General features: G+C 34.5%; 1 protein-coding gene across 1 annotated transcript in view; it reads right to left on the bottom strand.

Annotated features, from left to right (window-relative positions):
- The window catches only part of LOC145293045 (exocyst complex component 5-like), a 60643-nt gene extending 52533 nt beyond the window's left edge, over nt 1–8110 (bottom strand). Inside the window, exons 1-2 of the mRNA XM_080139357.1 lie at nt 7636–8110; nt 1557–1799 (exon numbers count right to left, since the gene is read on the bottom strand). Of these exons, the coding sequence (XP_079995483.1) occupies nt 1557–1799; nt 7636–7677 (285 nt within the window). The 5' untranslated portion in view covers nt 7678–8110. The remainder of the gene's footprint in view (nt 1–1556; nt 1800–7635) is intronic.
- Nucleotides 8111–24593: the final 16483 nt, after the last annotated feature.

The following is a 24593-nucleotide window of genomic DNA, read 5'->3' on the forward strand; positions in this document are numbered from 1 at the left end:
CTCTATAATTAAACCCTGACTAAATATTCAAAAACACATAGTATTTGCAGCACAAATACAAGCTCCTTTGTATGGCTAACCCACATTAGCTTTTACGAGAAACGGTGCACCTTCTCCAAGTGATGTTACCTCAAGTAATAGCACGAAGCTGGATATTTCACCAGACAAAAGGAATTCTTGTCCTGGAATTCAGTAAAACCAAGAGACCATAAACAATGTATACTATAACATATTTAAATAGTCAATTGGGGAGACGAAAATTATGTTCTTTCCTTCTTTACTAACTCAAGTATGAGAGATAAAGAACTTTAATGGAATATTCGAATACCTATGTCTCTCATAGAGAGTTCAAATGTTAGTCTCTCAGGGAGGGGACCCCTTGATTTCTGAGAACTTCAACTGAAGTAAAATGACACACTAAGAAATTGTTATTGCAAAACTAAACATAATAAGTCTCTTTATTTCTGTATTTTCTTTAAGGATAAAAAGTCATATTATTTTGCTACCTACTTTATATACATATTTTACGATATGTAAATCACACTATGCAAATTACCTGAAAAGTGAATCACGCCTTTTGTAAATATTTACAGAGACATTAAAAATTATTAGAAATTGGTTGAATCAACTTACAGAAAAGTTGAGAGAAATACATAAATAGTTGAGAGATAGCTGAGCACCTTGTTCAGTTAATTATAATTTAGGGCTAATTAAAAGAATTAAAAATTAATTTTTTTTCAAACATAACTTGGTAGGAAAAAATATTTTAGCAAGTATTCTGTGTCATCTTTTATGACGTAAAAGACAGGTGTCTGTGTATATGCATGTTTGGCAAAAAGTTAAAAATAACCAAACCCACAAAGTATTTTCTTGATCAGCATTGCTCCGAATAAATAATATTCAAAACTTAGAAAAATCTATTTATTCTTTGACCATATACTGGCACAGATTCTGTCAAAGGGGGGGGGGGGGGTCTAATTTTCAGCCAGTTTATGTACTAGCTAAAGGGAAGTAACAATGTTTTGTTTTAATGAAGGTGTTACTTCCCTATGCCGACACATTGTCTGTGTGTATGTCCAGGGAGAGGAAGGGGTGAGTTGGAGAAAAAAGGGGGTAAGAGGAGAGAAAGGAAAAAGTGAAAGAGAGATGGATAGAGAAGTAGAAGTTTTAATAGAAATATGTTACACTTTTGACATGGGCAACCCGGCTAGTTTAAGTATATAGGAAAATAAAAATAAATATTGAACATTGCTTTGATGATGATGATGAAGTTAACTAATCTTGACTTTTTGATCTCTCCATATAGTTGCAAGCTTATATTCTTTTTATAAGATTTGTAACTCTTCTTTGTATGCCTTCCAATCTCAATATTACATCTGAATTTCTTCATATTAAAAACCGATCTTGTGTCTAACTTTACCTTTGTGGGGATGCATGTAAATACAGATTCTCTGTTATCTATCAGGCTAAAATGATCACATAACATTTGATCCAATGTTATTAGTGAGTTTTACATTCAATTAGTTACACTCCACTTAACTATGGAAGATGCATACCTGGTTTTTGCGTTGCAATTCACTGACTCGTTGCCAGTGTCGTTTCTCTTCGTCTTTGCAATTCATTTCCAATTTTTCAATTTTTTTTTGCATTTGCACATTCTTGTCACGCAAATCTCGAATCATCCTCTCAAAGGCAGCGTGCAGACTCATTGGGTCGAATTCATCACAATTAGTTTGCGCTCTGGTACCCATGGTACGCCAGGCAAGACGCTCTACAAATTCATGGGCATTAAACGGTTCCTGAAATTAAAAGAAAAAATATGGAGTCATAATATATCAAACAGAAGACATGTTCATTCAATCTGCAAATATGTAATTTCAAACTTAATGCCGACACACAGAAGAAAATCTTATTAAAAAAAAAAAAAAAAACTTGAGCCAATTAAACATTACTAGTCTTTCTCTACTCTATTGCTATTTTCATGGAAGGTGTTTGACTGAGCTTCAATGTCTGGTTGCACGTTGTAAAACTTTCATGGGAAGAATCCACTGCAAATAACTTTCTATTCTTCCTTCATCAAACAGAATTTCCATGAACAGAGTTACTTTTCAAAGAATTTACCATCTGTGGAACACGTTGCTACAATACTGCTTCCTTGGGGATTAGAACATAATTTTCATTAAAAATCATTTTTGTTCATTAAATTGTTAAGTGAAATTACAGAATAGTTATAAAACGCCCTCTCCTCCTCATGTTAAGAATGGGTTTCTAAATAACATTATTTCAGCATGGTTTGTATTCTGGAAAAGTATCAAGGGTGGTGGTGCTGCATTTTATTGTGAAATAAAATGTTGTCTAATTTTTTTTTTTTTTATTTCAATCTTCTAAATTATTTCGAGTGAATTGGGGTTCAACATTACTCCAAAGCAATTTATTTTTTTTTTTACTTATACCAGGTTTTAATAAAAATAAATAACATTAAAAAGGGAATTATAGCAAGTTCCATCGTACACAAGAAATGCCAAAGTGAAAACTGGACAAAAAAAAATGTAAGTCTAAACAAGTCTAGAAAGAGGCTATCTAAGGAAGAACAATAACTCAATTTTATAAACGAATCCAGGACTAGTGTGGCTAAACATTCTTAAGCAAATTGTGTTCATTTTAGGAGGGTTCTGTTGCAAAAAATTATATAATAATCTAGTTTCTCTTGTGAATCAATAACCCCCACCCCAGTTTGCAGAACTTGATACAATTTCTGTATATTTTACAAAAAAACGAACTTTTCACAGAAAAGACACATTTAGCCTTCAAACATTTTTTTTTTATTTCAAATATTTTCCACTGAAAATTAATAACAATTTTTCTTTGCCAGCAAAACTTTTAAGTGAAAAGAAGAACAATTCTTCATACAAAGTTCTGCAAACTGTATTAATATTTTCTTATTTTATATTTCTGGTTTTAAAATTGCTACCATTTTGTTTTTCTGTCAACTGTCTACCTAAGTAAGGGATGATGCAGCAGCAAACATAATAATCTTTTTTCTCTTGTGAATCAATGTCGCCCCCCCCTTCCAAACTGAGTGATTCGGCCACCTACTAACTGGTAGAGTACATTGATTCATCTGTCCCTTAAGTGACTTCTTTAGCCCCTTTCAGAACCTACAGTCACAACCAGCAGAGAGAACTCAACCGATGAGCAAGATAGACGCCTCTCTCTCTCTCGTCAATGTCTAGTGCAACTTTACTATAATGTGTCTTTGAAAAAAATGCATTTCAGAGAAAACATTATTACGTACTTACATGTTATGCCAAAATTAGTATAAATTTCTAAAATTATGAAAAATGATCCAGTAGAAAAATAATTATAAGTAAAAACAGAATTTTTCGAAGTTGCCATTAAACTGTAAATTAATTAGAATATCAAAATCGGGGGAGATAACTGCATTCTACTGATAACGCTATCTTTCAGGTCGGCTACCTTGCTTCTTTTCATTAATATTGCACACATTTTTTCTGAAAATTAGCTCTAGCACATCGCCTACTGGACCATTTTTCATAATTTTTGAATTTATACTAATTTCGAAATGACATGTAAATACGTAATAATGTTTTTCCCTGAAATGTCTTTGTTTGAAATTACACGATTGGGTCGGACGACACATTAAAGTTGTACCTAACGTCCACAACAGCTCCCCAACTCTCGCTATAGAAGCTGACGACCTACTGGGTGCTTTGATCTTACTCACTAAAGAAACGGCTTACTTTTTCCTGGCTGGTTTACTTTCTATATTGAATAAACCTTTTTGTTGTCTTAAAGAGGTGTTGTTCTTTTGTGTCCAAAAATTTATAATTAGGATGAAAAAATAAATTTCTTTTCCTAAAGTTCTATTCGCATAACAGAAGAGTTACCAAAGCCTTCCCTCTCCTTATATGAAGAGCGGCTTTCTAAATTTGCTTGAGAATGTTAAACTGCAGAAGTACCACTAGTCCTTTAACTAAAACATTATGAACTCGAGAAATTAAATATTAGTTTTTTTAAAACACAAATAGGTCACAAGGTGCTTATTAAGAAGAAGTTGACATATCTATTTTTTTTTAATAAGTGGTTTAAAGCAAAAACAACAGCAAATTTTCTGAAAATAAGTAGTTTTCCGTGTCAGTGACATTGAATACCCCCTTATACCATATCTATAGTTGCCCCAACCTCTTCCCTCAGCCACTTCTACAGAGTAGGCCAAAAAAGTGCAGTAATTTCGGTATAGATCCCAAATATGATGTGATTTTGCTTTTAAAACCTGGCCTCCTTGGAAATAAAAGGAGAATGTTCTGCTTTTGTTCCCTACCCCATATTGTTGCACTCAATCAGACTCACATACATAGGGGAAAAAAACCTCTGACATTCTTCGTAAATACCCCAATTCACTTTGGGAGGACGATGAGAAAGCACAGAAACGAGCAATTTTCCAAACTGCATTAAAACTGATATCAAGACAACAGTAGAGTCAGTAGAGGATAGGTATCCAACAACTGCAGAACTGAAACTAGCAGCGGCGTATGTAAAGCAAAATAAATTGTTTTTGACTAATTTCAAAATAAATTTTTCCTTAAAAATTATTTGTGTAGAGTAATGTCCGTTTACACTGGTTGCAATTTGCAGTTTTTGGATGAGGCCAATTTTTGGTAAATATTCAGGAAACTGAACAACTGATGTCATCATTGTTGAATTAATTTTATAATTATATGCTTTAAAGTCATCTGCACTTTTCACATTTTTTTTGGTGCTTGTGCAGATAAGTGAATTTTGAAACAAACGCATTGAAATGCACTGTTACAGAATTATGTGCCATATCGAAATAGTATAACCCCCCCCTCCCCCCCCCAAAAAAATCACGCAAAACGATCCAGTAGAAGATGTGCTGGTAAATATTACCTTACGCTACAACAGAACACCAACCACTCTAATTTGGTTTTCTAGAGGTATTTGAGGTCACTGATAACGAATCTGATAATCAAACCTGTCGAAAATTTACCATTTGCATGGTATTAACCCCTGGATCCTGGGACTATTTTGTGCCATTGCACCGCCTTTGTTAATGCTACGTTAGTGTTTTATGATGCGTTCGCATGTGGGTAGTAAAATGATTTATCACATCGCAGAAAAATCTTTAGCAGACATTTGAAATAACAAGAAAGTTTTTAAAAAATGTAGTTAAATTTTTGGGTTCTTATGTAGTTTTGTATGCTTTTTAAGTATCTTAAGTATTATCTGAAGTAAAGGTCATTGGTTACCTGACAAGGGTATTAAGACCATATGTCAAAGTTTGACCATCTTCCATCAAAGAGTGTCAAATGGTACTAGTTATTAGAAGTGCACGACTGTGGAACTCTCTTCCATTTGCCTGTTTCCCACCTGACTACAACTTGGATGTCTTCAAGTCCAACATAAACAAATTCCTGACAAACCGCTCTCTTAAGTAAGACACCCTACACCCTATCAAATCTCCAATACTAATGATTACTACAATACTATCTCATTGATTACTGTACACGCAATAATCCTTATACCTGAATGGCTTTCGGGCCTTGATAAGTGGTGACCTCCATGTAAAAAAAAAAGTTATATGTTCATGAAAAAAAAAAAAAAAATATGGGAGAGTAGAGTCACTGATTCAGTAGGAATTGGTAGTGATATAGGTCTTGGTGGTTCTTCCATTCTGTTAATTGATTTAAAATATTAAGGGTACTAGTGCACTTATTGATCCGTGCTGAAATGATAACATTATTTAAAAAGCCATGCTTAACATGGGGAGAGGAGGGTGTTTTGTACCTATTCTGTACTTTAACCTTACAATTAAATAAAAAAAACATATCATATAATTTTAATTAAACTTGGAAATATGATTAAAAAAATAGCACGGGTCAGTAAATGCATTAGCCCCAAATTAAGTTTTCACGAGCAGTTTACAAAAACATATTTTCAATGTTTTTCGTTCTTATTTTTCGAGGTGGGGTATTCAATTATAGAACGTTGTAATTTAACAGGTACTTCTGTTGTTTAATTAACCGTTTTTCCGTAAGTAACGCGCCAACATTTACGGAGTAGAATACCGTTTAACATTTCACAAAAATTCTGTCTTTACATTGGGGAGGGGTGAAGGGCGGGGGCGGATGTGTTATGTGTTGTTTGTGGCGGCCGCCTTACCGACAGCAGTATTTTTTTTTTTTTTTTTTTTACAAAGGCATCACCACATTATCAAGGCCCAGAGGCCACTCAAGGATAAGGGTTAAAGAGTGTACAGTAGAAATTGGTCAATATAGTAATCATTAGTAATGAAAATTTGGTAAATTTAATAACTTATATGGAACGGCTCATCAAGAACTTATTTACTTTAGACTTGAACACAACCATATTGTAGTCAGCCGGAAAGCAGGAAAACGGAAGACAATTCCACAGGCGTGCAGTTCTAAGGAAGAAGCTTTGTTCATGGAATCTACGTTTAGGTTTAGGCACAGATAAAGAGTGGGGGAAATTATTGATAGTGTTTACAGCTAGACGAGTGTTTCTTGTGAAAGTTTGGCGAGGGGGGACCATAGATTGAAGCTCAGTTGAACACTTTCCATGAAAATAACGATACATATTAACATATTTTTACTATTAAATGAGATAAAAACTATTTTTTTTCATTTCATGAAAAGTATTTGTTCTAATTGCTATTAAAAGGTGAAAACTTTATTTTATGAAAAATATTTCTTGTCATTTAAAATGTCTGCCATGTATTCATGCACCTTGTGAAACGTCAAGTGACTACGCGCGTGCGCGCACGAACGTACATTTCAGTAAGAAACCGATCGCGCGTAGCATAAACGAAGGCGATGAAATGGGGGCGAAGTAGTCCGAGGGTCCAGGGGTTCGTCATACCATGCAAACGGTAAATTTGCGACGAGTTTTATTACCAGATTCGTTGTCGGCGACCTCGAATACTCCTAAAAAATAGAATTAGAATGTACCTATTTACAATGCCTCCTCACGGGACAGAGTTAGACACCAGGGTCGTTTTTTAACGTGGAAAAAAGGCACAAAAAATAAAAATTATCTCAGTCGTGAAGGATTTCTCCTCCACTGAAAGAGAACGAGAAATGGGAGTGCCGCATCTGAAGAACAGATACTACACTCGGTGTTTTGTTTGGAAAAATTCATAGACTAGTGGTTGGAGATTTTTCATTTTTTTTTTCAACAGCGAATTATAATGAAAGCAATGGAGATAAGTCAGTTTTAAGAACGCCCCCAAATTTACAAAAATTCAATAACTCGATAAATTAATTATATTTTTCACTTGTAATTATTTTTCTACTGGATCATTTTTCGTAATTTTCGGAATTTATACTAATTTCGACATGACACGTAAATATGTAATAATGTTTTCACCTGAAATGGTTTGACTAAAGTAAGAGTTTACCAAACAAGACCGTCTAATTTCCAAATTAAAACTGTGGCGATTTTAAACATTTTTTAGTCATTATGCCAAGAAGAACTGAAGACATATATAATTTAAATGAAAATTAAATTACAAAAAAAAAAAAAATAAATAAATAAAATAATTTAAAAAAGAAAATGTTTTTTTTTTTTTTTACTTACTTGTTCCAATTCTTGGTAAAGCATCGCAGCAGTCGATGACATTTTCGGGAGATTTGTTTGTTTTTCTTCAGAAATAACCACTTGGATTTGCCTTTGTTAAAACCCTTCTTTAACTGTCACAAAAATGACAAGGATTAATCGACGAAATCGTCCACAGAAAAACAGAAAAACATGAAGAAAACATAGAAATTCAACACACAAAAACAATATTATTAATTCGTTAATTTCTTTTGCAATCGAATTATTTTCAATTGGTCCTTTTTTTTAGTTATATCTTGTAACTTCGATTAACACACAATCCGTTCTTCTTTATAAAACTATGGACTGGAAATAAAATCCTCTTTTGTAAACAAAAAATCAGTTTGTAAATAAATAAGTGGCCGTTATTAGAGTTGATTCCAAATATTTCCTAGCAGAAATTCGTTCAACGGCCATAGATACCTTTACTTGGAACGGAAACAAATTATCAAAGGGCAGATAACTGCGTATTTACAATAACTCTTCGCGTGTTGGTAAATTGATTTATTTGAGCACAACTAGACTAGTGTGTACGCCCAGCGCCAATAACGTGTGTGTATGGGGGGGGGGGGTTTCGTCAGTATTCGCACTCGCTATTTATCTAGATATATTACTAAAATATTCGCATAAACTCATATCATAATTTTTCATATATAAAGTCATATTTACTACAGTTTCTGATGAGTTTTTAAAAAGACACTAACTGTTAACCATTTTTGGCAGATATGCAGTTTAGATTGTAAAGATAGCCTCTAACACTTGCAATACAAAAACGGATAATCTTTTAGATTACACCGTTGTGACGCCACCTCAATAAACGTATATGATTGATTTATTAGTTTCATTTTCTTTTTTCATTTAATGGGAACTAACAATATATTATTTTATTTCTAAATCTTGTCAATAGACAGGGAACACGAATTTACAAATTTTAGAAAGAGTGTTTTATTTCTTAAATTTTAAATAAATGGTTTATTTCTTAATCATGTTAATGTAAAAAGCGAATAAAATATATTAAAAAATGCCAATAAAGGAAAAGATAAAAGAAACAGGACGAAAAGAAAGAAAATTGAAATTCTTCTTTAAAACAAAAGTAAAAAATAGAATAAATGAAATTTTTTTAAAAAAGGCCTAAATGATAAAACTATTGAAAATTATAAAAACTTCTACAAATGCTTAAAAAACAGATACATGTCAATAATCAATTTCAATTTTAATCATGTGTTAATGTATAATGTTGTAGAAAATATGGTAGGATAACCAATTTGAAATCGGAATCTGTCGTTTTTAGAAATCAGGGATATCAATAAGTTGAAAGTGGTAGAGTATCACTGGGACCGTTAAAGATAAATTTAATGAGATCTGAGACTTACAGAAGGGTCCCACCGAGTCACATCCACATCCATATAAATTTAAAAGACGTGAATAACTGTGGAAAAATAACAACATTCGATAAAGAACTTGAGATCACTGTACTAGGATAAAATAACATTTATTAACCTGTTTAAGAAAAAGTAATTCAGATCATTCCAACGTTAAGGGTTTTGCTACAAGTGTTCATTAGACAGTTTTTGTTAATAAGTGTCTCGTAGAAAAGGCAAGAAGTTCATGATTACAGATTTTCATGAGCAAAAGAGGCACACGTGGTTATTTTCTGGCGGGGAAAGAAAATCATTAATTGCTTAAGTAGCATGCGTGTGTGTGTGTGTTCAATACTTATGCAAACAACAGTTCGAAATAACAGGGTTGCCAAGAAGAATAAATCTCGTTAGATATGATAATTTGTTGCAATATTTCATAATGCGGCATGATCCCGCACAGTCGGTAGATTCTATTTATAACTGATGCTGCTAGGAACTGACAAATCAAATTAATTCACGTTCTGCTAGCAACCAATCAGAAACCAGAATTGCTCCATAAATATTAAACCTTTCTGTAGCAATTTTGCATGTTTTCTTCGTGTCAACACAGGAAAAATCTTTTGCACTGTGGATTCCAACTCGAGAACTGTCTACTGCAAACCAGTCACCTCCAGGACTTGTGTAGAACACCAAACCATCCGAAACTGTTCTGTCTACTGTGAACCAGTCACCTCCAGGACTTGTGTAGAAGAACTAACCATCGGAAACTGTTCTGTCTACTGCGAACCAGTCACCTCCATAACTTATGTAGAACAACTAACCATCGAAAACTGTTCTGAAACTAAACATGGTTTACACTTCAAGATAATTTTTTCATGTTGGTGATTTAAGATGCATAATGTGTGAAAAGCCTTGTTACATTAAATGCAAGTTGAGCTGAAGGAATCTGAAAAGAAACTGGTTTGGTCTTTGTGGCAAAAGCTTAAATACGAATGTTCTAGAATGTTCTGGACTATTTGTTATGTCTCTGTGCACGAAGCATAATATAGTTCCTTTATCGCATGTGTGCGGATGGGTAAATTACGATGTGTCTTTACATGTGCTGAAATCCATGGGTGTTGAAAACGATGATTGCTATGAAATGTCTCTGCCAAAGATTTGTTCTGGCCGTATATAGCGGATGCTACATTACTCTCCTCCTAGACAAGAAGTTGATATAAGAAGGAATAAAATATAGCAAGTTAATGGCAGTCCGAAAGAAAAGTGACGTCATCAATTTTTTAGTTGCATGATCGGCGTTATTGATGGCTTGAATGGCATCAATATGCATGCATGTCGTACGTCGACATTGTGTAAGAATGCGATGTACTTGTAATAAGATCTCTTCTTATGCATGTGTAATAATGTATCGAGAATGCTTAAGAATCCGATGTGCTTGTAATGAGGGCATTCCGAAGGCATCGAGCATAGTTGACCTGGAGTGGGGTGGGGGGCGTTATTAATTTCTGCATGTGTGAAAAATGGTGGTATCTCTGTTGTGGCCGTGGTTTGGTGCAAGAGAATTTCTCTGCATTGTATCGCGAGCTCCATTGAAAATTTGGCATTAAATAGGCATTGATAATCACTGCTGGCAATGATGTAGGCAAAATCCTGTTGGTTGACGGGTTTTCCAACATGCTGGTTACAGAAATGTTAATCTATAGAAGGTCTGTGTTTTTTGCACTATTTCACTGTCGCCAGAGTTCGCTTCATAGAAAAATCATGTTTAACTTTCGATCTTTGAGCGATTATTTGCAAAAATTGGTAATTTTATTGAGACGAGTGTCATCAGTTCGTAAGGATGACCGTGATTGATTTACTGACGTCATATTAGATGATTGGAAAAGAAAGATTAGTTTTGGTCTTTTTTCTTTTCTTCCTTTTGGTGTCCATTACTTTCTTTCTTGTAACTTTTTTTTTTAGCTCATGTGTTAACTTTTTAAAATGAAGTGATCCACAATTTTCTTTTTCTTTTACAAAACCTATAATGAGAAATTTTATGAGAACTGCGTCGGGAGCGCCGAGGTCGCATGATGAATTTATATAAAACAAACAACAGTTATGATCGTGTTAGAGAAACATTAATTCAAAATGTTCCCGACAATAAGGTTTGTGAAGTAACGAAATGTTCATTGAAAACGATTTGCTATATAATGCCTCAGCAAAAATTTTTTTATGTTGAGAGGGAACATGCATGGTTATTTTTTGGAGTTGCTTTATCGCATGTGTGCAGATGGGCAAATTACAGCATCGTGTTTTTACACATTCTGAAATCCATGGGTGTTGAAAACAGTGATTGCTATGAAATGTCTCTGCCGAAGATTTGTTATGGTCGTATATAGCGAATGCTACAGCGTAATGTTGTAATCTAAAAACTGCTCCTTTTAGTCATGCGAGAGTTAGAGACTATTTTTACAATGTAAATTGCATGTCTGCCAACTTTTTATTATAAAGTGAAAGATTTCTTTCCAAATTCTTTTCAGGTGTCGGGAATGGTCTGACTTGCTATTTGTTTTCTTGCTTTCCCTCACCACTGTAAATGGTTTTGTCTGAAGGCTAGAAAAAGACAGGTATTTTACTTGCTAAATTTTATGTGACAGAATATAAGTACATGTTTTTTATACACAAATAAATACATATTGTTTTTTATTTATAGTTGAGTGAGAGATTTGAGAAACCAATCAGTTCAATTGTAGCATAAGGTATAGAAACGCATTGTTAAACTGCTATGCAGCCTAGTTCGCATACAGCACACACACGTACATAATGCACAACACCCTTAGTTTGAGACATATATAGTTATCGCCCCTTGATTCGAGCAATTACATGTTTTAGCCCATAGGTGGCTATATCGATTTCTTTCTTTCTCTCTCACTCATTCTCTTACACCCCCACCAATGTAAACACAAAATTTCTATGAAATGTTAAACGGTATTCTACTTGATAAATATCGGCATGGTAGTACTCACGAAAAAAGGTTAATTAAATTACAAAAGCACCTGTTAAACTGTACAAGTTCTATAACTGAATCCCCTCCAAAAAAAAAAAAAAAAAAGAACGAAAAACATAAAAATATGTTTTTGTAAATCGCTCGTGAAAACTTAATTTTTTAGGTCAATTAAAAAGCAGAAAAAAAAATAAGTAACACAAAAAAATGAACCACATTTTTTTCAAAACTTATTTAAAATGTCTGCTAACGATTCCTCTGTGATGTGACTGATACGTCACTTTACTATGCGCACGTAAACGCATCATGTAAGAAAACACTAACGTAGCGTTAACAAAGGTGGTGAAATGGTGCGAAATAGTTCCAGGGTTCAGGGGTTAATACCATGCAAACGGTAAATCTACGACGGGTTTGATGATTAAATTCGTTGTCACCGATCTCGAATATCACTAAAAAAACAAATTAGAGTGGTCGGTGTTCTGTTGTAGCGGAAGGTAATATTTACCCCCCCCCCACCACAAAAAAAAAAAAAAAATTCAATTACAATTTGAAATTATTTCAATTGTTAAAAGATGTTTATTTCTAGGGGAAAGGGTTAACTTAATTTTAGCACCTATTTTTTAAAAAAATGTACGGAGGTCTCTAATTAATAAAATTAAGAAAAGCAATAAACGTTGCTTCCCTGAGTGATTCAGTTAAAGCAACTAGGGCCTTCCGTAAAAAGTACGCACAGTTGCATGTAGACACAAAATGATGACATGGTTGATAGTGTGTAAAATGTTGGCAATTTTACACAAAAATTTACACATCCCGAGTAAACAATTATAACTTCTCGTTTCTAAATGATATAAGTAAAAACAAATTAAAAAATCCAAGGGAGTTAATTCAGAAACACTTTATTAAGAGTTATCTCCCTCGTAAATAATTTTCTTTTTGTTATTCGTTTTTACCGAACCGAAGCAAAGCGGCACTCACCATAACCGGGAATTTCAAAGGCTCGCTAAATCATTACTGTTATACTAAATGTGAGCTGATCAATGTTTGGGCGCTTTTGCAATCACCGTCATTGGTTCAAGGGAGAACTGTATTTTACTAACGTTCAGTTTTTCATACAAGAATTTGCGAAACATGTAAAATCATTTGCTCTTACAATCAAAAGTGACTTTTCCAGGACACTTTTACTCGAATATTTTGTTTAATAAAAATGACAACATCGTCGCATTTTACATGTTTTGTTTAATAGCGTCTCAAATTCTTGTATGAAAACCTGAACAATGTAAGTAAAATAGAGTTATCTCCCTTGAACCAATGATGACGATTGCAAAAACCCTGTTTAGTTCTGGAATTAAGTTATGTTTTAGAAAATTCTGTCTTAATTTTAACTATCTTAATTAACCGTAATTTATAATTAAATGAACAAGTCACCCATCTCTCCCTTAGTATGTTTCTCTTGTCACTCTCACTTTATGTTGATTTAATCACTCTCCAAGATTTATTAGTGCCTATGTGAATATAGAGAAAATGTTACTCTGTTTTTTTTTTTACTGTTACTATTTAATTTACATACGTGTGTAAATAATAATAATAATAATAATAATAATAATAATAATAATAATAATAATAATAATAATAATAATAATAATATCTTTTTTTCAAAGCAGACGCCATTAAATCTACATAAATGAAAGCTAAGATTGGAGAAGAACAAGGAAACTGTTAGAGACAAGGCTATACAATACACATTTAATTGAAGGAATAAACACCTGGGTAGTATCGTTAATAAGGTACTCTGGACCGTTCATAGGATGAACTAAAGAATAACTTACACGCCTTGATCAAAGGACAAGTAAATTACTCACAATGCACAAAGCATTACACCCAAAACATGATGCTGACCGACTCTATGTGAAAAGGAGCGAAGAAATAAAGGGACTTATAAACGTAGAAGACTGTGTAGAAGGCACACACACACAAAAAAAAAAAAGACTTAGAAAAGTACATATGTCAGAAGGATTGAATACTGCATCGAGAAACCCCACCAAGAATAACAATACAGGAAACAATGAAACCACGAACAAAAAGACAAGAAAAGAAAAGTGGGAAGAGAAAGAGCTACATGAACCATTTATGAGAATTTCAAAAGAAGAGAAGTGTGAAAGTACCTGAATGTAGCTAAGAAAAGAACACATGAACAGACAGAATCCCTACTGACATCTGCACAGAACAACACTACCAGAACTAATCACATTAAAGTCAAAATAGATAAAACACAAAAAAATAAATGTAGACCTGTGGGAAGAAAGACGAAACAGTAAACCACATAAGTTAATGCAGAAAATCAGCCCAAAATGAATATAAGAACAGGCACGACTACATGGAGAAGGCAGTGCACTGGGAACTACACCGTGAACATGCTGGTAACTGGTTCAAACACAAACCAGAGACACTACAAGAAAACGAAAACCACAAAATCCTTTTGAACATGGAGATACAAACATAAACCCATTCAAGCAAAAAAGACATGATGTAATAATAATTAACAAGAAGAAAAGAAATTGACAAATTGTAAATTTTTCCGTCCCAGCAGACCACAGGGTGAAGATCAAAGAGGCAGAAAAACGAAACAAATATGCAGAACTTTCCAGTAAACTTAAAGGATTATAGAACCTGAAGAAAATCAATATAATAACCATAATTTTAGGAGCACTAGGAACAGTTCCAAAAAACTTGAAAAAAAGACTAAGAAAAATCAGAAAGAGAAAATGGCGTAAGTACTACTGGCAATCGCTCCAAATAGTAGAGAGGTCAAAGAGGAGGGAAAGAGTAAGGAGAGAAAGCACTAACCAGGTCTCCACTGAATGAGTGTAAAGAGGACTGAAACCTTGGGGAGGCTTATTTCAACTCAAATTCCAGTGAAGACCAATAGCTGCTGCCAACGAGAAATCAATGCAAGCTGTTGCGATAATGCACATTTATTTGCAAATGTTATCGAAAGAGGTGCAGAGTACTGGAAACCTGGGGAGACTTGTTGTCACTCAGCTTCCAGGGAAAACCACAGGCTGTCTTCAAGGAGATGTCTGTTTTCTCACAACTTTCGGATGTTTGTAATATTTTTTTTTATGTTGTGACTTTTTGTATGAACAAAATCAAATTTAATTATTTCGATTTCTCTGATGTTGTTGTTCAAGTGCATATGGTTATGTAGGTATAACTGGCAATTGGCAAGGATTGGCTCTTATATTCAGCTATTGATGAGATAGCAGATTATTTAGTGCAGTTATATTGCAGAATAGACAGAAAAACTTTCATTCAAACATTTAAAAACAACTTTATAAAGTCCTCTTCGTTAACATTTTAATAAAAAAGAGGAATGGAAAAGAGAAGAGTGTTAGTAATAGAATAATTCCAGGAGTATAGACGGAAATAAAAATCATAGGAAGTCTTGTTTGAGGAGAAAAGAGTTCATGTATGTGCGCCATACACAGGTGTTGAAGTCAGGGTCAGGCAGTAGCCATGGCAGATTATATATCCCCTTAAAGGTTAAAGTGGAGGGAATATTGTTGCACCCCAAGAGAGAAGTTTAGGCATTAGTCTGATCCACATGGAATTGTTGTTAGTACCGTGTCCTGGCCAAGGAAAACGAAAATAGCCGTGTGTTAACCCATTTCAGCAACTCTGTAACATGCTTAACTCGCCTGAGAAATAGACTCTGATTGGGCAAGCCAGATGTGAATTTGAATGTTTGCACCAATCAACAACCAAAGAGATTCAAACTTGTAAACCGTGAAATGTCGCTGCTATTGTTGTTGTGTGTAATCATGGCTACTACAATATGAGATAGAAGGCATTAAAGTTGCAGATTAAAACTTAAAAGACGAGGTTTGTTTGCCCAGAATTATAAAGGAGTTATCTCCCTTGCACCAACTAGTTTATCTCCCTTGAATCATTACTAGCTTATGAGGGGAAAAATATGAGCAAGGTCAACCAAAGTGAATTGTTTTTAACTAATTTCCCAAATGTATTTCCTTTAAAATAATTTATGTCGCTAATAGTAATGTTTATTCCATTAACTCCAACACTAATGGCCAAAAATATGAAGGAAAAACCGGTTTGAAGATGAGAATGATTCCATAAAAATATTTCACAATTTTTATTTGCAAAAATAAAATGAAGACTTTTATGTTCTGACTTTCAGTTTATGATCAATGTGTAGTATGTGTTCTCTCCTCACTGAGAGGAGAAATCCTTTCCGACTGGAGTGATTTAAAATGCTTTTATCTCATTTAGTGTACTCCAATTCGATGTGCTGATTATCAGAGGAGTATTCGAATGTGTAGAAAGACATGTCATTCTAACATTTAAAACAACTTTATGGCCATCTTAGCGTTTAAAGGAATGGAATTAAGAAATGTCATTGGTTGCTGAAAGTCTACACGCAGTTTATGTTTTGGGTGAAGTGCTCAGGAATCCAATGGATACAAGCAGGAGAGAGAGAAATAGGGTTAGTAGAAGAGAATAATGTGGCAAGAAGTAAAAAGGTTAAACTTAAGGAGTAGAATAAATATTGTGTATGTAGAGAATGGTTAAGAGTTCATGTTATGAGAATCTATGAGAAAGTCTGTACGTATGCATATGTTAAAGTCAGGCAGTGTTGATGTTTTTGTATTAGTGTGTGTGTGCATGCGTGTGTGTATGTGTGTGTGTGTGCGTGTGTGTGTGTCTGTGGGTGCGTGCTACATTGTTACATACACATATGTATGGCTGTTGCCATGTTGGATTTGGAAGTCTTCTTTTAGAACACAGGGCCAGATAGCTCAATGATTGAGGTTAGCATCTGAAGAGAGAATTTTTGATGTTAGAAAAAAACGCCTTGGATGACTCAGATAGCTGCACCATCTCACAGTAAGAAAGAAGGTAGTGGATGTTGCCTTTTATAAACTCCAGTCAAGTACTGAACTTACATGAGAAATGGCTCTTGATTGGGCAAATCAGAAAGTAAGTTTAATGTTTGCACCAACCAGAGCTCAACTTAGAAATCAAGCATAGATTTAAAATACTACAAATGGTGGCTTTTTGCTGCCATTACAACTTATAATAATGCTGTTACATATAGCCTTATAGAGATAATTCATCTTCAATGGTAGTTAATACAAAAATAATTAAAAAAATACGAAAATTAAACGTAAACAGTACAAAAAGCAGATATAAACAATGTAAATATAGAGTCAAACATGTAAAATTCCCATATAAACTTTGAAAGGAAAATGTTCTGCATTTCGTATGATAATAAAATGCTGATTATTTTGGGTTTGGTGAATGTGATATGTGCCATGTAAGTAAGAGAAGAAGGAAAGGAAACTACAGTTTTCTTTAATGAGAATTTCTTGGGTTGATGAAGTGTTACACCAGAAGGGTGTTATGCTGAGTGAGTTTGGAGTCAGGGTTGGCTGCAACAAGCAAACAAATGTTCTTTAAATAGTGACAACTTGGCTGATGGATGAGTAGATAAAGTGAGAATGACAACCAAGGCGTTTAGAGCCAGATTGTGGAAATTCTACAGATTTAACTTTAGGATTTTTGCTGTTGATATACTCTTGGCAAAAACAGATGGGCTCACAAAACACACAACTATTCATTTAAATGGAAACGATTTTTTATTGTGTTAAGATATAAACATTTTTGTATTTATTAATTTTACCTGAAATCTTGTGTTGCGGCACTAGTTTAAAACATTTTTTAGCATTTATATTTTATAGTTAACTATCAAGAAATCGAAAACGAGCAAAATATACAACAAATAACATTTACATAAAGTAAGTAAATTTAATTTTTTATCGATATGTATGTTTCAAGTTCTGAAACTGCTTTCAAGTTATTTTTCTTATTTTAATATAAGATTCAGGTAATATCTGTCTTTTGGGTACAATGAAAATTTAATATGGCCGACTCATCTCTGTTGTTGTTTCATTTCTTAAGAAAATAGCTTAAAAATGACTTATCTTACCATTACCGATAGAAACCCCTAGACTTATGGTTAGTAAGAAAGTAAGCCTTTAAAAATATTTATTATTATCTTTTAAGCCTGAAATTAACAAACATCTCCAAACAAAATTAACCACTATTTTTTAGTTACTTGTGTTTAATTCAAAGTGATGATAACATATTCAAAGATAATAAATCTTACAATCAGTTTCCACACTTTAAAATTATACAGATCGGTAAAAAGTGAATTTTTCTTGTGCTTGCTAAAAGTTATTTGGTATATATTTTGTTTGTTTTTGATTTGACTATACTGCATGAATGCCCACGTTTTATTTGAACGTTGCAAGGTGAACGTATAATTCTCTGCACATCATTGCACATCATCATATTCAGTTTAATGTCTGTTTTACATGTCGGCATGTATTGGACGGCTTTTAAGAAAGTAATTTCCAAACTAACCCATCTCTGGCAAGGCTTTTATTTATCCCTTTTTCTCTCAAACCCATCCTTATCACATTCATTGTTTTAATACGACTAAACGAACAAAGTCTCTTATCTCGTACACTTTGTAATCTTCATCTCACACCATTCTCATGGGAGGAGATGGAGGAGGTAGTCAATTCCCTGAGTTTACTTCATCTACTCCTATCTTTTGCAATTTTTCTATACTCCAATTTTATCTATTATATAAATCTCACCTGTCTGTTTAAATATGTGTATGTATGTATGTCTGCCTAAACCTTTCGATAAAGGCGACAGATTTTCACGAGATCGATATCGTTTTGAAGCGCGAGCCTTCGGACGACAAATATCGAAAAATTGGCCAAAAACATTAATTCTTTCACCTTCAATTGAGCACTTTTCTACAAGGAGGGAGTCACTTTTTTCGCCGATATTTTTGAAAGTAATCCTCGCTTTTCGATTGACCACCCTTAATTTAAACCTCCGCCACTTCCGGTTTGGCAATGGATGCAACAGCAAAGACGTCACTTTTTTTCACGGTCTTTTTCTCCTTTGGTATGGGTTCGAGCCTGCTTGCCTGCCTACTACCACTTTTTTCTTTTTTCTTTTTTGCTCAACACACACCTCCAAACACCCGGGCAACGCCATGCACCCAGGCCAGTCATCAATAAAGCAAAACATATGAAACGTTGCCATACGAATATACTTTCTCAACATTAGAGTTCTCAATTGCATATGTAGACTAATTATCATCTCTTAAGCTATCTGTAATTCAGTTTGTAATGAAATTTGGTTATTATTTCACTTTGTGGAGTGGTTATTTAATTATCTCCTCTGATCACTCAATAATATAAATGTGTTATATTCCTAAATACTTAGGAAATAAAGACAAACGTGAGTTACACCGAGTGGTATGTGTAATGGGGTTTATTTATAATACAGAAACGTAAGGCTGCTCGCCTAAGGTAAATAGAAGTACATAGTAACAAGTATGGGGAAGAAAGTCTGATAATCAACACGTAAGACTATCCGTCTTACTGCGACTGCTTGTCTGCCGCTGTCTGCCGCTGTCTGCCAAACAGTCCAATATATATATACAGTTTGTAACCGGTGTATAGCCAGTTATGTTCCTTCACAACACCTCCCCCTGAAGCTGAAATCTTCCTGATTTTAGCTTAAATACCTCTTCCTTTTAGGGTCAGGGCTTAATCTCCTGGTAACTTTTCTCTTTCTTGCGCTTTTCCTTCTGGTCAGCGTTACCCGGGGTAAAGGTTTCTGTCCAGCCCGTATGGTCGGTTCAGGCGAAATATTCATTGTTTGCGGTACACACGCTGGTTTTGGTATATCAAAAATATCGCACAATGTTTCCATTGGTGTCTCTTCCACATTTGGAGACAGTCTGGGACGTATTTGATTTCTGTGTCTTTTGCAGACAAAACTTAATCCTTGGATGGTATAGACCATGCTCCCAATCCTTTTTTTGATAATACCTTCAACCCACTGATTTCGTCCATTTTGAAAATTTTTGAAATATACATTTTCACCTGGGGAGAAGCACTTGGTATTAAGGTTTTCTTTTTTGAAAACTTTCTTTTTCTCTGGTAGCAGCCTATCGAAGACAGATCTTATCTTTCTTGCAAACATTAGCTCAGCCGGGAAAGAATTGACATTATTATTAGGATTTGGTGTCACCCTGTAAATTGCTAAAAATGTTTGAATACATTGTTCGTCTGTGTCCGTAGTAAGATTTTTCTTAAGTGCCCTTTTAAACGTATCTACAAATTTTTCGGCCAACCCATTCGATCGTGGATGGTACACAGGTGTTGTCATATGTAGAATATTTAGTGAGTCACAGAATTCTTTGAATTCATGAGCAGTAAATGCTGTTCCATTATCGCTCACTAAGGTTTTTGGCACTCCAAAACGGCTAAAAATTTCATTAAGCGCACTCACAGTGTTTTTTGCTGTTGGATGTCTAAACTTAAATATTTCTGGCCATTTTGAAAAAGAATCTACAATAATCAAGTAAAAATAACCATTTATAGGTCCCGCATAATCAATATGCAGACGTGACCAGGGTAGGTCCGTCTTTGGCCATGGCGTCGTTTTTACTGGAGGATCTCGAGCTGCTAATTGACATCCTCTGCATGTCTTGACACATTTTTCAACTTCCTTGTCCATACCAGGCCAGTACACATATCCTCTCATAAGGGATTTCATTCTCGAAATGCCCGGATGACCTGTATGAAATTCCTTCAGAATTTTCCTCTGTAACGTTAGTGGAATTACGATCCTCTCACCATACATGAGCACATCTTCACAGATGGAAAAAGGCGTTGTTTGATCTACCTTTTTATTTTTTTTTATCCATCCCAATTGATTTTTCATTTTCTTAATGAAAATGTCATTTACTGCCTCTTTTTTTATTTTTTCGAAAGTTACCGGAAGTTCACGTATCATATTACACATTGAACTTGTACATTCACTTTCGTCTTTAAGCGCAGCAATTACCGTTTCTTCGAAACTTTCGCTTCTTTTAGGGATCAACCGTGATAATGCATCTGCGTGTCCTAACTTTTTTGAGGATACATGTTCCATCTTAAACTGATAGTTTAAGAGGGTTACAGCCCATCGCTGTAATCGATTCGCAGTATGTGTGGGAATGCCTTTCTTTGATCCAAATATGGTAAGTAGGGGTTTATGGTCGGTTTGCAAAATAAAAGATCGTCCATGGAGAAATCGATTGTACTTTGTAATTCCAAATATTATCGACAGCGCCTCTTTTTCAATTTGGCTGTAATTTTTCTCCGCAGCAACCAACGTTCTTGAAGCATGGGCGATAGCTTTTGTCCTACCATCCTCATACTTGTGAAGTAATACAGCGCCAACACCGTAATCACTGGCGTCCGTTGCTAGTATTAGTTCCTTTTCTGGATTGAAATGTGCCAATGCTAAGTCTGACAGTAGACATCTTTTGATATTTTGGAAAGCAGATTCACATTCCTTATTCCAGTTCCATTTAACACCCTTTTTCAGTAACTCGTTAAGAGGAGCTCTTAAATTATGTATGTTAGGGATGTAAATTGCATAGTATTGAACTAATCCCAAAAACGATTTTAATTTTGTCACTGAATCTGGAGCAGGCATCTTTTCAATTGCTTCAGTCCTTTGTGGATCCGGTCTTCGACCCTCTTTGTCGATTATTTGACCTAGATATTTAATTTTTTTCATAAAAAAATCGCATTTTTCTGGGCTCAATTTAAAACCAAATTCCTGTATTCTTTTGAATACTTCTTTTACATGCTTCTTATGATCTTGCAAATTTTCACTTTTAATTAGGATATCGTCAAGGTAGGCCATTGAAAATTCCAACCCTGCCAGCATCGTGTCCATAATTTGCTGGAAAATAGCAGGAGCAACCTTTAATCCAAAAGGAAGCCTCTTTAGCTTAAAAATGCCCTTATGAGTATTTATGCCTAAGTATTTGGAGCATTCATCGCTGATCTTAATTTGCAAGTAAGCATCTGAGAGGTCTATCTTAGAAAAAATTTTTCCTCCGTTAAGCTTAGAGAACAGATCTTCTGCGGACGGAAGGGGATAATTATGGTCCAATAGACAGTCATTTAAACCCGTTGAAAAATCTCCACAGACCCTTATTCTGTTATTTTTTTTCTTTACATACACGGTTGGACTTGCCCAATCTGTGTGGTTAACTTTTTCAATGACTTCCAGTTGTTGAAGTCTATCCAACTCTTTTTCGATTGCGTCCATCGCTGAAAAAGGCACATTCCTTTTAGGTTTGAATACTGGAGTGGCATTTTTCTTTAATTCAAATTTTGCCTCTGTCTTAATACAGAGTCCTAGTCCTTCGGCAAAAACATTGGGAAATTCAGTTTTCAAATCCTTCAGGAAGTCTTCCCTTTGGTTTGCTTTTTCTGCAGTTAAAACGTTACAAAACGAATTTATGGGTTTCTCCCATAAATTAAACAGGACAATCCAATCTACCCCAAACAGGCATGTATTCTTTCCTGGTACGACGTACACTTTGGATTTATGAGTCTGGTTAGCGAATGTCACTTTGCATTTTAATTCTCCCTTGAACTCTAATCTTTTGCCGCACACACTTCTCGCCGTCTTTCTGGTTTTCGCTAATTCAGGTCGACCTATCCTTTTCCATATATCTTCATTTATAATACTAATATCTGCACCGCTATCCAGAAGCAATGTAACCAGATGTCCATTTATCCGAACATCAACATATTTCCGTCTTTCGCAGCTTTTTTCTTTATTCATGCGAAGCGTATTTACATTATCGGTCCCTTGTCTTTTCTTCTGGGCACAGTATGTTCCCTTGTGACCTCTGAGACCACATTCATAACATATTTTGTTCCTAAACCAGCAGGTCTTATTGTTGTGTCTTAAACTACCACAACATTTACACTTTAGCTTTGGGTCTTTGTATCCTTTAAGGATCCTGTGTTCTTGGAACCTGGACTTTCTTGTGGTCCCTTGCCTTTTTACTTGCTGCACCTTAAAAATATTTTTCTCTTCAATGCGAGTGTTGTCTTTCTTTATGTTAATCAGACGTTGACACTCTTCAGTGACTTTTTGCAATGTTATGTTAGGATCCGCCTCCATAATTGTTAGGATCCGTGAACGTATATCTTTGTCCCTTGGTGCTGTGAGACCTTGTACAAAGATTAAACATTTAAATTGGTCTGCAGAAATTTCATTCAATTTAAATGATTCGCATAAACAGTTCACAGTGCAAGCATATTCTAGATAGTCTTCAGCTTCTGCCTTCTGAATGTTCAAACATTTGTATCTAGAGTGAAATAGGCTATCCCTTTTATCAAATATTTTCGACAAGGTACTAATTGTTTCCTCGAACGAAACCTCCTCCGGTTTTTTTGGTAGAATTAGATTTGCATACTTGGTGTTTTCATCAGTACCCAGTTTTTGTAGTAGCAGGGTAACTTTTTCCTCATCGGTCCAGTCTAAACATCTTTTCGTAAAAATTGTTTCGTATCTTCTGTAGTATGCAGGGAAAGTAACACCAGTATCCGGGGAGTAACGAAATTCCGTTAGTGAATTCGAAATACCCTCGGCAGAAAAATTAGTCTTCTTCCCGGTCGACGTTAGAATTAGCTTTTCTAAATTCTTTTGCTGTGTCGACATTTGTCGTTGTAGTATGTTTGTTTGTTCTTGTTGTGCCTCTAAAGTTTTTTGTGTTCTTTCTTGTTGTTGTTGCAGCTGTTGCTGTAGCTGTTGTTGTTGAATTTGTTGTTGTTGTTGTTGTTGCGCTAAAAATTGTTGAGTCATTTTTGTCTGTTCCTGGATGCTAAGGGCTAGAGCCTTAGTTAACTCTGCTAATTGTTCCATGTTAGCTTCTAGTACAAAAATGTCTTTTCGAATTCTACACAATAATTCCAAAGAAAAATCGTAAATTTACGTATATCGTAAATTAGTAGCAATATGCAGACACAACACGTTTCAACAAAGTTCATCCATAGTAATTCAACAGGCTTTGTAAAATAATTCTTTTTTTTTTTTTTTTTTTTTTTTTTTTTTTTTTTTTTCAACAACGTAAGTTCATACACAAAATATTTCTTACTTCCCACGACAAATAGTTCCAATTATTTATATAAAGGCAATAACAAACAATTAATTTTCCAAAAAAAAAAATATATGGCTGCCGTTCCCACGTGGCATAAAATGGTACAATAGTCGTTGTATTTATATTTTTTCTTTCGAAACTCGTAATCCTTTAGTGTAGTTTCGAATTCAACTTGCGACCATTTTTTTTTTTTTTTTTTTTTTTTTACTTGTCAAAATAAATATAAATTCCACTTTACCTTGAACATGTTTCTATAATTTCTTGTGAGTTCTTTACGAAGAAAAATCCGTACTTTTCGCTACTTTAGGTAGGAAAAATTTTTAAATTCATTGACGCACGTGGTCAAAAATCCTTGTGTAGTTTGTTTTTTTCGTAAAACAAAAAAATCCTTGCATTGTACACAGTCCTTGGTACGGTAATTTATCTCTGTTAAGAGAAAGAACATCCTTTCGTCGCCATTGTTATATTCCTAAATACTTAGGAAATAAAGACAAACGTGAGTTACACCGAGTGGTATGTGTAATGGGGTTTA

This window comes from Euprymna scolopes, chromosome 2 (assembly GCF_053919585.1).
Source record: "Euprymna scolopes isolate OS-2025 chromosome 2, ASM5391958v1, whole genome shotgun sequence".
NCBI classification, from domain to species: domain Eukaryota; kingdom Metazoa; phylum Mollusca; class Cephalopoda; order Sepiida; family Sepiolidae; genus Euprymna; species Euprymna scolopes.